Source organism: Miscanthus floridulus, chromosome 7 (assembly GCF_019320115.1).
Source record: "Miscanthus floridulus cultivar M001 chromosome 7, ASM1932011v1, whole genome shotgun sequence".
Lineage (NCBI taxonomy): Eukaryota > Viridiplantae > Streptophyta > Magnoliopsida > Poales > Poaceae > Miscanthus > Miscanthus floridulus.
Window position 1 is genome coordinate 91,813,514 of NC_089586.1, and position 13,387 is coordinate 91,826,900.

General features: G+C 46.6%; 1 protein-coding gene and 2 pseudogenes across 1 annotated transcript; all 3 read left to right on the forward strand.

Annotated features, from left to right (window-relative positions):
• The first annotated feature begins 1,323 nt into the window (after window positions 1–1,323).
• On the forward strand, window positions 1,324–3,184 carry LOC136465849 (UDP-glycosyltransferase 82A1-like; annotated as a pseudogene).
• Window positions 3,185–9,587: 6,403 nt separating this feature from the next.
• Window positions 9,588–10,055, forward strand: LOC136465850 (serpin-Z2A-like). The gene has a single exon (XM_066464426.1). It carries the CDS (start codon window positions 9,588–9,590, stop codon window positions 10,053–10,055), a length of 468 nt encoding a protein of 155 aa, XP_066320523.1.
• Window positions 10,056–10,596: 541 nt separating this feature from the next.
• LOC136465852 (UDP-glycosyltransferase 82A1-like) lies at window positions 10,597–12,283 on the forward strand (annotated as a pseudogene).
• Window positions 12,284–13,387: the final 1,104 nt, after the last annotated feature.

A 13,387-nucleotide genomic window follows, 5' to 3' on the forward strand; every position in this document is an offset into this window, starting at 1 on the left:
ATTCTGGCCTCGATGCTACATCCAAACGAGGTGTTAGCGAAATATCTCGTCTATTTCTAAGAAAATCATATGATTTAAGCATTTAGATTGCTCTAAAATTTGCAAAGACATGAACAAGTACTCCTATGTACCATACTTCCTCCGTCCCTTAATTTGTGTCGTTCTAGGTTTTGGCCCAGGAATCAAGCAAGTTGGCAAAAGTCCCAGACAACCCTATAAAGCATACAGAGTAGTATTCACCAGATGCAGTTTACGCACAATGGACAGGTCATTTATTGCTCCATCTTGGATTGAAAGCAGGAGGCCTGCCACACCAATAAACATTTTTTTTAATTTTTTTTACTAACATTTGCCGGCCCGTGCAGTGGTTTGAGGGGGAACCGGCGAAGGGATAAGGCTGCTGCGAGCGCCGACCGCTTCTATGGGGAGAGCCTGCACCTATGCTTGGGATCCGCGTCAATAGGTCAGCGACACATATTAAGGGACAACATTACCATCCTAGAACGACACACATTAAGTGACGGAGGGAATACGTGCTAACCACGAGGAACTCCTACACAAAACAACATGAGAGCAAGCTTTCCAACAGCTAATTGTCCACGTTCCGCAGCATGTGACATCTGCTCAATTGGATAACAATTAACACTAGCTAAAAGTTAAATCACTGCCATACGCTTTGAGCATTTAGATTGCTCTAAAATTTACAAAGCCACAAACAAGTACCATGTGTGCCAACCACGAGGAGCTCTTAACAAAACAACACGACAGCAAGCATTCCAACAGCCAATTATCCAGCAGCATGTGATATCTGCTCAACTGGATAAACACACTTACTAACAGCCAGAAGCGTCTACATAGCGGTTAACAAGTGGCGGAATCGTTAACTAATGAATGTCAAAGGGATCCAGAGGGACATTGCCCACATTGGACCTATAAGAGCATTTCCATGAGACTCTTTGTATCTTTCCTAATTTACAGGAATAGAGATTTTGATAAAAAAATACTCTTCAGCAGCTTTTTAATTGGATATTCAAATATAGATATTTTCTATTATGGATTTATCGCTAGTCAAAGATAGAAAGCGAGGATGACTCTCTAGATTGTGCACAAGATATAGAAAAAGATGTTGAAAAGTATAAAGATATATAAAATAATTTTTACTTAAATGACACTCTTTGAATGATGATTTAGAGAATAGAATTTACGGAGATGCTCTAAGAAAAATAGCAAATCGAGCCCGTGACGCACGCGCCTTCTTTAAATCCCAAAGTCCAACACTACCGTTGCATCGGCAACTCTGCTTCCCAAACGTGGGCCGTGACCATGGGCGCAGAGGCCGAGCACGTGGCCGCCCGCCCCGCGGCGTCCACCGTTGTCCTCGTGCCGTTCCCGGCGCAGGGCAACATCTCCCCGATGCTCCGCCTGGCGCGCGCCCTCGCCGGGCGAGGCGTCGCGGCCATCGTCGCCGTGCCCGACTTCGTCCACCGCCGACTCTCCAGCGCCTGCGGTCAGGCGGGCGTTGTCGTCGGCGTGGAGCTCGCGTCCATAGACAGCGGAGTCCCGGACGACGGCGTGGGCGAGCCCCCGGGCTTCGCCGGCTTCGCGCGCGCCATGGAGCACCACATGCCCACCAGTCTGGAGGCGATGCTGACGACTCGGCGCGGCTTAGCGGGCTGCGGCGTGGCGTGCCTCGTCGCCGACGTCCTGGCGTCGTGGGCGGTCCCCGTCGCCACCCGGTGCGGCGTGCCCGCCGTGGGCTTCTGGCCGGCGATGCTGGCAACCTACCGCGTCGTGGCGGCCATCCCGGAGCTCATCGACAAGGGGTTGATCTCTGATCACGGTACGCACTATGGGCCATTACTGCATGATCCACGCATTATTCCATTGCATTTCTTCTGGCTCTGTAATTTCCTTGTTGATCTGAGCCTGCAACTACGCGCTTACGATCGATGGTGCAGGTGTTCATTATTATTTTACGATTCTTAGTTCGTTGTTCTTATGGTTAGGCTTCAAACACCGTTGCAAAATGATGGGTTTATCCATTAAAACACCACCACTTGACATAATATACATGTTTTGCAGAAGTTGCATATAAATTACCGTTCATACATACCAAAGCTGCAACTTCTCTTGTTCATTGTTCTGTCTCTTGTCACATGCATGTAGGCATTCCCATATCGACCAAAAGATTAAACATTGGTGAAGAAGACAAAGTAAACGGAGACCACCAGACTGGCGGCAGCCTCCACGTATTGCCTCCACAGCTAGGCCTGAGCACCGCAGAGCTGCCATGGCATGTGGTCGACGCGGCGTGCCAGAAATCAAGGTTCACCTTCTGGCTTCAGACCATGGAGCGCGCAAAGAGTTTCCGCTCTATCCTTGTCAACACCTTCCCCGTCGAAGCCGCCGGCGACGTCGACGACGACACCGGCACTGCGTCACAGGCTCTGCAGGTCCTCCAAGTCGGGCCACTACTGTCACCCAGCGGCTTCGACGGTTGCATTACCAAAGGCGATCCGCTGCATGACTCGGCGGCACCGCGACGACGACGGTCCAAGAACCCAAGCATGTGGCAGGCGGACGAGACCTGCGTGGAGTGGCTAGACGAGCAGCGCGCGGGGTCGGTGATCTACGTCTCGTTCGGAAGCTGGGTGGCGTCATCAACGAGCTCGCGCTTGGCCTGGAGGCCATCGCCCGACCGTTCCTGTGGGCGCTCAAGGACGAGCCGTCGTGGCGAGAAGGCCTCCCCAGCCAGTACGCGGAGGCGGTCGCCGGCCGTGGCAAGATCGTCGCGTGGGCACCGCAGGAAGACGTCCTCCGGCACAGGGCCGTCGGGTGCTACCTCACGCACTGCGGGTGGAACTCCACGCTGGAGGCCATACAGCATGGGGTGCGCCTGCTGTGTTACCCGGTGTCCGGTGACCAGTTCATCAACTGTGCTTACATTGTCAAGGTGTGGGAGACGGGGATCAGGCTCTGTAGCACCAAGAGGAATGTCGTGGAGGACTGTGTCGAGAGGATCATGGAAGGAGAAGAGGGAAGGCGTATGCAGGAGAAGGTGGATGGGTTGAGGAAAAGAGTCATGATGGGTGAGGCCAGATGTGCAACGAACGGAAACCTCGACTCTTTTGTTGACGGAATCATGAGAAATCATCATTTATTAGCGCAACCCACAGTCCATTAACATGTGCTCATGCATGAGCTAGAGGTTATAAGATATAAGATATAGGTATATATAGTACAAGTTCGTGGATAGATTTAGTACCAACAACTATTCAAAATTGTTTATGTTTGTGTGCGCTTTCTCTATTCCTTTTCTAACACAATACTCATATAAACACTTCTGTATCAGATTTTGATAGATTTGTCAGTTACCCTATATATTTTTCATCCATATTTATAGTTTTCTCCCTTTACATTGCAAATCTATGTGTCTTATCTAGATCCTGTTGGATACAAAGTACTTTTAGAGCTCTAGAAAAGTATCATATTTTTAAAAAATACTTTGGGTTCGAAGCGCCAGGAAGTGTTTAGATGCAACAAACATTATAGTTTTGAAAACTGTTGTATTGTTTAAACTGTATTTTTTTAGAGTTTGGAAAACTCCATAATCATAGTTTTATCCTTTTATGTTGTACATATCTTACGATGTTTTGGCTTTCTAGATACGTAGTTTTCACTATACACTCATATATACACTATATCTAGATACATAATAAAAGCAATATATCTAAAATAGCCCATTCGGTCTAAGACGGCTCACTTCCTAAGTGGCCTCGATGCCCGGGAAAACGCCTCGAGGCAAGACTCTGCTTAATTCTCCCACACTCGAAGTTTTTGACATTTTACAAGTAAGTGGCCCCTCAATTCCCTGATGTGTATTGGTAATGCTTGGTTCAGGACATGCAGGCGAACGGACGGACCGACCCCGCGCGCATGACACCCAAGAAAAAAAGAGTGGGCGTGTAGTTACAGTCATGCGGGCCCACACGCGCCTAGGGCCACAGGCATCCTTGTCGCGCTTACCCTGACCCACACGCGCCTAGGGCCACAGGCATCCTTGTCGCGCTTACCCTTTGCTGCCTAGCGTCTAGGTCTGCTGCTGTTGCTTGCCATCCTGCTCTTTTCTTTCTATGTTGTCTGTGCCTAGGTCATGCTGCCCCTACGGGGCTGCGGCATGCTGCCTACAGTGTTGCTGCTTTGGCCGACCGGATATGTTGCATATGTTGCGCTTATCTAGATGTTGCATATGTTGCAGTAGTTATACACATATATTGCATCCGTATGTTTTAATGTTTCACCTATTTCACACGTATGTTGCAGCAAGTGCTTCATGTTGTAAGTGTTTTCATTAGCAGACGCAGTATGTTTCATGCGTTTCAGATATATGTTTCATATGTTTCATCTGAATGTTGCATGTGGCGTGGGTGGTCTCCACCTGCATGCATGGGCGTGCAACACGGAACCAAGGGCACAGGCTGCGTACGTGTAGCACCATGTGGCTGCGTGCGGGCAAGCGCAAAGTTGCAGCCGCATGTGGGACAAGTGAGGCAGGCGGTGGCAGGTGCAGCATGCTGTCAGACTCATCAGGCATACGGGATGGGCGCAACTGGCGACGCAGGCACGGGCGTCTAGACGGGACTAACGTCTAGACGTCCGGGCGCCAGCCACACCCGATGTGTATGTGTGAGAAGTCGTGAGCAACACAATGATCTTGTTTATTCGAGAAGCTAATCATAAGCAAAACTAATTGCGGTCATACTTATCAATAAAAAATTGTGGTCATACCATGGTCAACAGGAGTGCGGTAGAGTGGCATGGGCGATGGTTTGAGACAGGAGCGTGGTAGAGTACGTGGCCTAGGCGATGGTTTGAGATCAACAGCTCACCAATGATGGTTCAATGGATGTTGGCGCTATGACATGGCCTTCAAAACCTACTTGAGGCAATAGCTACTCCACCCAATATTAGCAGTATTGTGATGAACTTAGCCATGTTTTAGAGCACAAACATCAACTACAAATCCACAACAGAATGTACAAGATAACCTAAAATTTAATTTAAAATACGACTAAAGAACTGAACAATTTGTGAGAAATTGGGACCGCGGTTTTGTTAAGGAGTGGATCTCACCAAAATAACTGAAGGCTACATTGATTTGGTATCAGCAGAGAAATCCTATCATCCACGACATAGAAGTGGGGAAAAGAAAGAAAGAAAAGAGGATATAGTAGTTTTGAGCCAAGAAATTGATCGACAATATGGATACCGATAGATATAATGATGGCAGAGGTAAAAAAAAAAACCAATACAATCAAACAAAAGAAACAAAACTATTTGGAAAGGTATTTCGAGTGAGAAAATTTAATAAATATTATAATATAAAAAGTTTACTTGTGCTATTTATGATTATTAGTTATACTGAATTGTATTAGAATTTGTTTCTCCTTTAGGGGATTTTTGGGACAGCTCTAGGAACTTTGCTCCACAAATTTTACCGTGGAGCAGCTCTACGAAAATCTAGAGTTTGTGGAGCACCCCTTTAGGTACTTTCACAACTCCACCATTTTTACTTGAATAAAGTGCGTAGAGTTAAAACCGTTTTACTAAAAAATATAGAGGAAAACGGGAAAAACATGAAACGGAGTGGTCCAAACACCCCTTACCTTTATACACGCTTCCTTGCCCTTGTACGAGGTCGGGCAGTCGGGATCACTGACTCGCTGCGCTGGCGCGCTACTAGAAGACCTTCGTTGGGCTCGATCCAGTCTCATGTCCCACTCGTGGATTTTGTCCTGTTAAAATTTTGACACCTAGTCAGCTGCGTGCGTCTTGGACACGGCGCCGGTGCTATGATTTTGAGGGCCCTCTGGTGAACTCGTCGCGACGGCTTCTCTAGACCATAAAATTCTAGAATATATAGGCTAATTTTACTTGTATAGGGAAAGCAAATCCAATAATATATTTTTAATTTAATATGTCTGATAATTATCGAGAGCAAGAAACAACGTAGACTAAAAGAGCAATATATTTGTACTTCTAGAACTAATACGATTACCTTAAAGAAGAATAGAACTCCATCATATCCACTGCTTCTTATAAAAAGATACTTCTTCGGGCATTTCTTGATGCAAAATCATTAAGGACGGTATCGAGATCAATAGTGTCTAAGATATCCTTATCAATGGTGCACATAGCCAAGCCATTTAACCTTTCTTGTGACATAGTTGATCTTAAATAGTTCTTCAACAACTTCAATTTTGAGAAACTTCTTTCGACCGAAGCTACAGTCACAGGAACAGTTAAAAGAATTCAATAGGCAACTGAAATATTTGGATAGCAATCTGCATCCATAACAAACTTCAGAATCTCTGGCACCGACATCAAAGAATCTGGCAAAGTCACTTGCAACACCTTTAATTCTAAAAAAATCATTGATCTCAACATCGAATGAGTTATCATGAGACAAATTTTTCACAAAAATCTTGCAGCGCAACCAAAGATCAGCTTCATCCAAGGATTTCAAATTTTCTGAGTTGAACAAGAACCCAAAAACATTATCAAATGTTGTCATCTGCTCAAATCTACTAGTCAATGAAGCAATTGCAGAATCAATCATAACTAGGAAGTACTCTCTTCTAAAGGAGTCCATAGCAGACTGTTGTATTTCCTCGTCTTGGTCATCTTGTTCACCAAAATGTTTCTTTCTCTTTTGTTGACGTTTTGTATGAAATATTGGCTCTATATCCAATTCAGATGCAATGTTTTTTGGTGTATCCATACTAGAAGTGAAACCTTCATCTCTATACTTCTTAAAATATGATATGACACCTTCAATGTGTTTGAGAGTAGCATCTATACTCATAATTTTAGATTGCAACTTCTTGCTCACCTTATTTATAGAGAATAAAATATCGTGCCATATAACTAAACCAACTATAAATTCAAAATTCTCAAGTGCACTCATCAAAGATTGACATTCACTAACTGTCATTCTCATGTTCCTTGAGTCTTAAACTAAGATGTTTTCAGTCCCTCAATCCATCGTGTGCTACCAAACTTTTGTTCTGATCTGATTTGAACAATTTGCAGCAAAAAAAAACTTTGTCCACATGTTTAGAGTAAACCAACCATTTTCTATCGACCACCTCACCATTGCTTAACTTTCTGGAGTAGTAAGCATATGAAAAATATCTATTGTGAGCATCTACAGGGAACTTAAGATTCAATTCTCTCACTAGTCCTTTTTCAATCAAAATATCTCTACCCTTATTATCAAGATTCTCCCAAGTTCCACATCATGAATAGAAGGTTGCACATCATCAATTGAATTTTCAGGTTGATAGGAAGGCTGTAAATTTTCATTCTCTGTAGCATCAACTTGTTCACTTAAATTATCATTAACTTGTTGTTGCTCTTCTTCTTGATTATCAGGTGCATCTATAGGGTTGTCATCACGCACAACACTACTTGAAGCTGAAAAAAAACTTATCTAAAGCACCTTGTTGTTACTGAACAAACTGTTCTTCTTGTCTTTTCCGTTTTCTTTTCACAGCCCCTGACAAATGTTTCATAGGTAACATTCTAAAATTCTTACACCTGATCTAAATTACAAGAAAAACATGACTATATGAGTACAAAGTACTAGACAAAATTTGAACAAGGAAAAAAAACCTAGGGCCTAGACAATTTAGACATGAACTGATTCAGAACCAAGATTCACAAATCACAAAAAGGGCAGAAGGCAATAACCAAGATAAATCTTCATATGTCGTCGACTCGTCGTCCTCGTTGAGCCCTGCCTCGGGCCCTCGGCTGCCTTGTCGCGTGGTGATCGCTCGATCGGCGCTGTGTCTCGCCGTTTGCGGAAGTCTGTGCGGGGCTGCGGAAGTAGCGATCGCTGATTCGCTATCAGGCTGTGCGGGGCTGCGGCTTGGCTCCTGATTGCTGAAAAGAAAGACAAAGAGGCCGACGGGCTCTCCTGAAAAGAAACACTGAAAAAGAGGCTGACGGGCTCCTGGCCTTTGATTCCTGAAAAGAAAGACTGCACCGGCGCTGATGGGCTGCTGGCCTACTGGCTGCTGCATTAATTCTAAAATGTAATGGACTTATATACTTAGAATATGAGGTTTTATATACTTGGGCTTGGGCCCTAATTCCGCCTAGGCCCCTGGCCATCGCACCTCCTTCCCCCTCCTTAGGGCCAGCACTGCTTGGACATGATGGTTAAGAACCACTGTGAAATTATCCTCCTATCTACAGTCAATGAAGCTCTCTCTCAAAAAAGCTAGCTGAGCCACCGACACATATACTCGTTCCTTAGGGTCTCATTGATTTGCGATCAAAATTTGTCATGCCAAAGATTTAGCAAGCCAAAGTTAAGTAAAAATATTGCCATAGATTTGACAAGCCAAATGTAAAAGGTTGATAAATTTTAATAGCCAACTAAATAATAGTCAAAATCATAACTTGCCAAATCTTGAGATGTGCACGTGAGGAAAAGTTGTGATGTTAATCTGCCTTCTTATTTTGATTTGACCATGACTAGGTAAGTACTGTACCATTAAAGAATACCCTCATTAAATTTTAGATTTCCGAACGAATACTCCGTACCCTGATTAAAGAATCGCGTGGAATCCAAAGATGTGATTTTGGTGTTGACGAAACAGATTACTATGTGGAAGAACACCACGAACATCCGAGCATTCATTCAGCTACGAACGTCCTCCCAACTGAAGTTTTGTTATAAAAAAAAACTGAAGTTTGTTTGAAATTAAAATTGAAACAAATAAATAACCACGTGTTTTTGGCTTCGCCACAAAGTTCAGCACTGTCAGCGGAAGCAGCTCTGCAACGACTGGGCCCGTATCTCTCGCTGAAAAAATAAACCGAAATATTGTTCCGGCTGATTTGTTGTGAGAGAAAAACACTGGCCCTCTTCGGCTTACTCCATATTCGGCTTGTTCGGCTTCTTTTTTCAGCTGGAACAGTGTTTTTCTCTCACAATAATTCAGCAAGAACAGTGTTTTTCAGTCAGTTTCAGCCAAGTTTCAGACCAGCGAACGGGGCCACTGTTTCAGCTGAAAAAATAAGTTGAAAAGTACGGATTATAAGAGAAACGAACAGGGCCGAGCAAGAAATAGAGAAATTGTTGGAGGGCAGTGAGGTATGAGAGCGTTTTTTTTCAAAAAAAAAAACTCTCTTAAGTGAGAATTTATAGATTGAGCTAAAAAACTGTTGGAGAATTAGGTAGTAAGAGCATTTCCAAGAGTTCCCTAAACATCCTCTTAATCTTTGTTTTTTAGAAAGATGAGGAAAAACTCCTCTCCAACAACTCCTAATATTTACTCCTAATCTTTTAGGACTTGGCAAATTCCTTCCCCTTCTGCCTAACTTTACGCGGACGAACACCTCGCGCGGGATGTGCGTGACGCCCAGCTCCACCGTCCGCAGCGGCCGTCCGTACGGCGTCGTCCCCGCTGGCGACAACTGGATCCCGCCGCCGAAGTAGTACTCGTTCCAGCGGCTCGGCGGCAGCCACGTGCGCACGTCGTTCATGCGCGGCCGTCAGGATCACGCCGTTCTCGATGTGCGTCTTCCTCCCGGACGCCCACGACGGCCTGCCGAGCCTCGTGGAGAAGATGGCCTCCTGCCCCAGCTTCCTGTGGGACCACATGCCGACTGAACGCGTCGAGGTTCGCGAGTTGCGGCTGCCAAAGTTCAAGCTCTCCTTCTCCAGCAGAATCAATGGCGTTCTCAAGGCGATGGGGATCAAGGCCGCCTTTAAGCCAGGCACTGCCGACCTCTCAGACATGCTGGAGGGCAGGACTGACCTGGTGTTGGAGCATGTTTTCCACAAGGCGGTCATCGAGGTGAACGAGGAAGGCACAGAAGCAGCGGCCTCTTCTGCTTGCATGATGAGATTGCTCTGTTATAGTTATAGGCGCCCTGTCAATTTTGTCGCCGACCATCCGTTTGCGTTCTTTGTGGTGGAGGAGGTGTCTGGTGTCGTCGTCTTCATGGGACACGTTCTCGACCCAACGAAATCAGAGTAAACGTAGTGAAGTTTTGTGGTACAAGTAGAACCGTACCGTAGAACGGTTGAAGCCGCTCGATGTGGAGGAGTTACTTCACGAAGAATGCATGCTCTGTTTGCTTGCGTGGTGGCCGGCCGCTGTTGCCTGCTTGTCTGGTTGTCGACTGCTGGGCTAGGGCAACACGATGGATGCAGGCGGCGGCGGCGTGGATACGCGCGGCGACGAAGAGGTTCGCGTGGAGAAAAAAGAAGATTGCAGAAAAAAAAAGGTCAAATGGGACCGGCATTTGATTTTTTAGAAGTCCAATATTAGGAACTATTGGAGATGAACTTCTTTTTTTCTCCTAAAACCTTTTTAAGAGTTGGTAAACATAGACTTTTTAGAAGGAATATTTAGGAAACTCTTGGAGATGCTCTAACTCCTGTGACTGTCGAATCTAAAAAACAGGACAGTGCACCATGTCTGCTAGCCTATAAATCCTGTAGCCCACACAGCGTTGGGAAACCAAATAACCGATCCACGAACACGCATCCCATAGTTCAGGCCAGTAAACGCCGGCATGGGCGCCGAATCCACGCAGGCGCAGCGGGCCATCGTGTTTGTGCCATTCCCGGCGCAGGGCCACATCACACCGATGCTCCACCTGGCGCGCGCCCTCGCGGACCGCGGCGTCGTCGCGGCACTGTAGCGGTGCCTGACTTCGTCCACCGCCGCATGGGACAGACCGAGACCGGCGATGCCCGCAGCGCCGAGTTGGCCCTCGTGCCCATCCCGAGCGGCGTCCCGGACGACGGCGGAGACGACGAACCCCCGGGCTTCGCCACCATCGTGCACGCCATGGAGCACCACATGCCGGCCCACCTGGAGCGAATGCTCATGAAAGCAGGCGTGTCCTGCTCCTGCCTCGTCGTGGACGTCCTGGCGTCGTGGGCCGTCCCCGTGGCCCCGCGGTGCGGCGTGCCCGCCGTGGGGTTCTGGCCGGTGATGTTCGCGAGCTACCGCATCGTGGCGGCCATTCCGGAGCTCACCAGCAAGGGCTTCATCTCCGGATCCGGTATGCCAGCCACCATGCCTGCCTAGCTATGTACTGCAAGTTCCAATTTCCCAAGCATTTCGTTGCGTCCATCTCTACTGATTTACGGCAAAGATATGCCTATATATAGATATTTGTATGAAAAGCGTGCGTGCTGAAAGATTTACAATCACTGACATGAAGGTGAGCCACTGCCACCATCATCGACGAACGGAGACGACGAAGATCAAGTTAACAAACATCAAAAGATTGGAGACCCGATACTACCCTCGAGGTTACAACTGAGTACCAAAGATCTGCCATGGCTCGTCGGTGGCGCGGCAGACCAGCAATCCAGGTTCGCATTCTGGAAGCGAACCGTGGACCGCGCGAAGCGCCTCCCCACCATCCTCGTCAACTCCTTCCCCGGCGAAGGCGCCAGCAGCAGCGACTCCGACCGGTACGACCTGCCGCCGGGGCAGCGCATCCTCCACGTCGGGCCACTCTTCAACAGCAACAGCAACGACAGCAACATGCTGGAGGCTCGTGCCGAGAACGCCGGCTCGTCATGCGGCTTCCCGTACGAGAATTCGAAGAGCACGGCAGCAGCGGCCTGCACCATGTGGCAGGCGGACTCCACCTGCATGGATTGGTTGGACCGGCAGAGTCCCGGGTCGGTGGTCTACGTTTCGTTCGGGAGCTGGGTCGCGCCGATCGGCCCGGAAAAGATAGCCGAGTTCGCGCTCAGTTTGCAGGCCGCCGGCCGGCCGTTCCTCTGGGTTCTGAAGAACCACACGTCGTGGCGAGCCGGCCTCCCCGACGGGTTCGTGGAGACCGTCGTCGCCGGCCGCGGCACCGGCAAGATAGTCCCGTGGGCGCCGCAGGAGGAGGTTCTCAGTCACCACGCTCTGGGGTGCTACATCACGCACTGCGGCTGGAACTCGACGCTGGAAGCCGTGAGGCACCGAGTCCGCATGATTTGCTACCTCCGGCGACCAGTTCATCAACTGTGCCTACATCGTCAAGATATGGGAGGCTGGGATCGCGATGGCCAGCACCGACCGGAATGCTGTGAAGGACTGTGTTGAGAGGGTCATGGAGGGCGAGGAGGGTAGGCGTTTGCAAGAGAAAGTGAATGATGAAGGAGATAGTCATGGCAGGTGCGGCGCGGAGTATCGCCAAGAGCAACCTCGACCTATTCATCGATGGAATCGAGGGCGGTGACACTGGATAAAAAAAAAACTATAAAGCCTTGTACACACTACCGGAAACTGGCGATTTGCCGAGTGCCGAGGCTTTGCCGAGTGTATTTTATCGGGCACTCGGCAAAGACCGTGTTTGCCGAGTGCCAAATAAAATACACTCGGCAAACAAAAACACACGGCAAAATACGTCTTTGCCGAGTGTTTTTTCCTGGCACTCGGCAAAGATGTATTTTGCCGAGTGCCTTTGTTTTGGCACTCGGCAAAGAAGCTTTTTGCCGTGTGCATTTTTTTTGCCCTCGGCAAATCATTTTTTCGAAGCAATTTTTGAGGCCCTAAATGAATTCAAATGAAAAACTTTTCAACTACAAAGTTGTATAACTTCTCAAGATCTACAAAGTTTATTTTGGTCATTTCTTCATTTGACAAAGCGACAATAACGTTGTTCATAAAATCTACATCTCGCATATTAGTTTCATGAAAGTAGAAGATACATATATAAGATTTGTGAACAATGTTACTACCACTATGTCGGATGAACAAATGACCAAAATAAACTTTGTAGATCTTGATAAGTTATGAAATTTTGTAGTTGGCAACATTTTGATTTGAAATCATCTTGTCATGCAAAAACGACGTTTGAATTTGAAAATTTTAAAATTTGAATTTTTCAAACGACCTCGGATGAAAAAACTTCCTAAATGAAAATTGTAGATCTCCAAAAGTTATGAAACTATGTAGTTGACAACTTTTTGATTTGAAATCATCTTATCATGCAAAACTATGTTTGAATCTCTCAAATTTAAAATTCAAAATTTTCAAACGACCTCGGATGGAAAAACTTACTAAATGAAAATTGTAGATCTCAAAAAGTTATGAAACTTTGTAGTTGACCACTTTTTTATTTGAATTCATTTAGGGCCTCAAACAAGCAATTTACTCTCAGTTTGCCGAGTGCTTTTTTTCTAGCACTCGGCAAAGCCGTATTTTGCCGAGTGCCTATGTTTTGGCACTCGGCAAAGAGGTATTTTGCCGTGTGTATTTTTTTGGCCCTCGGCAAATCAGTTTTTCAAATCAATTTTTGAGGCCCTAAATGAATTCAAATGAAAAACTTTTCAACTACAAAGTTGTATAAC

Bases quoted from the DNA above. Each gene is read 5' to 3' on its own strand.
- LOC136465850 (XM_066464426.1), top strand. From the start codon at position 9,588: ATGTGCGTCTTCCTCCCGGACGCCCACGACGGCCTGCCGAGCCTCGTG.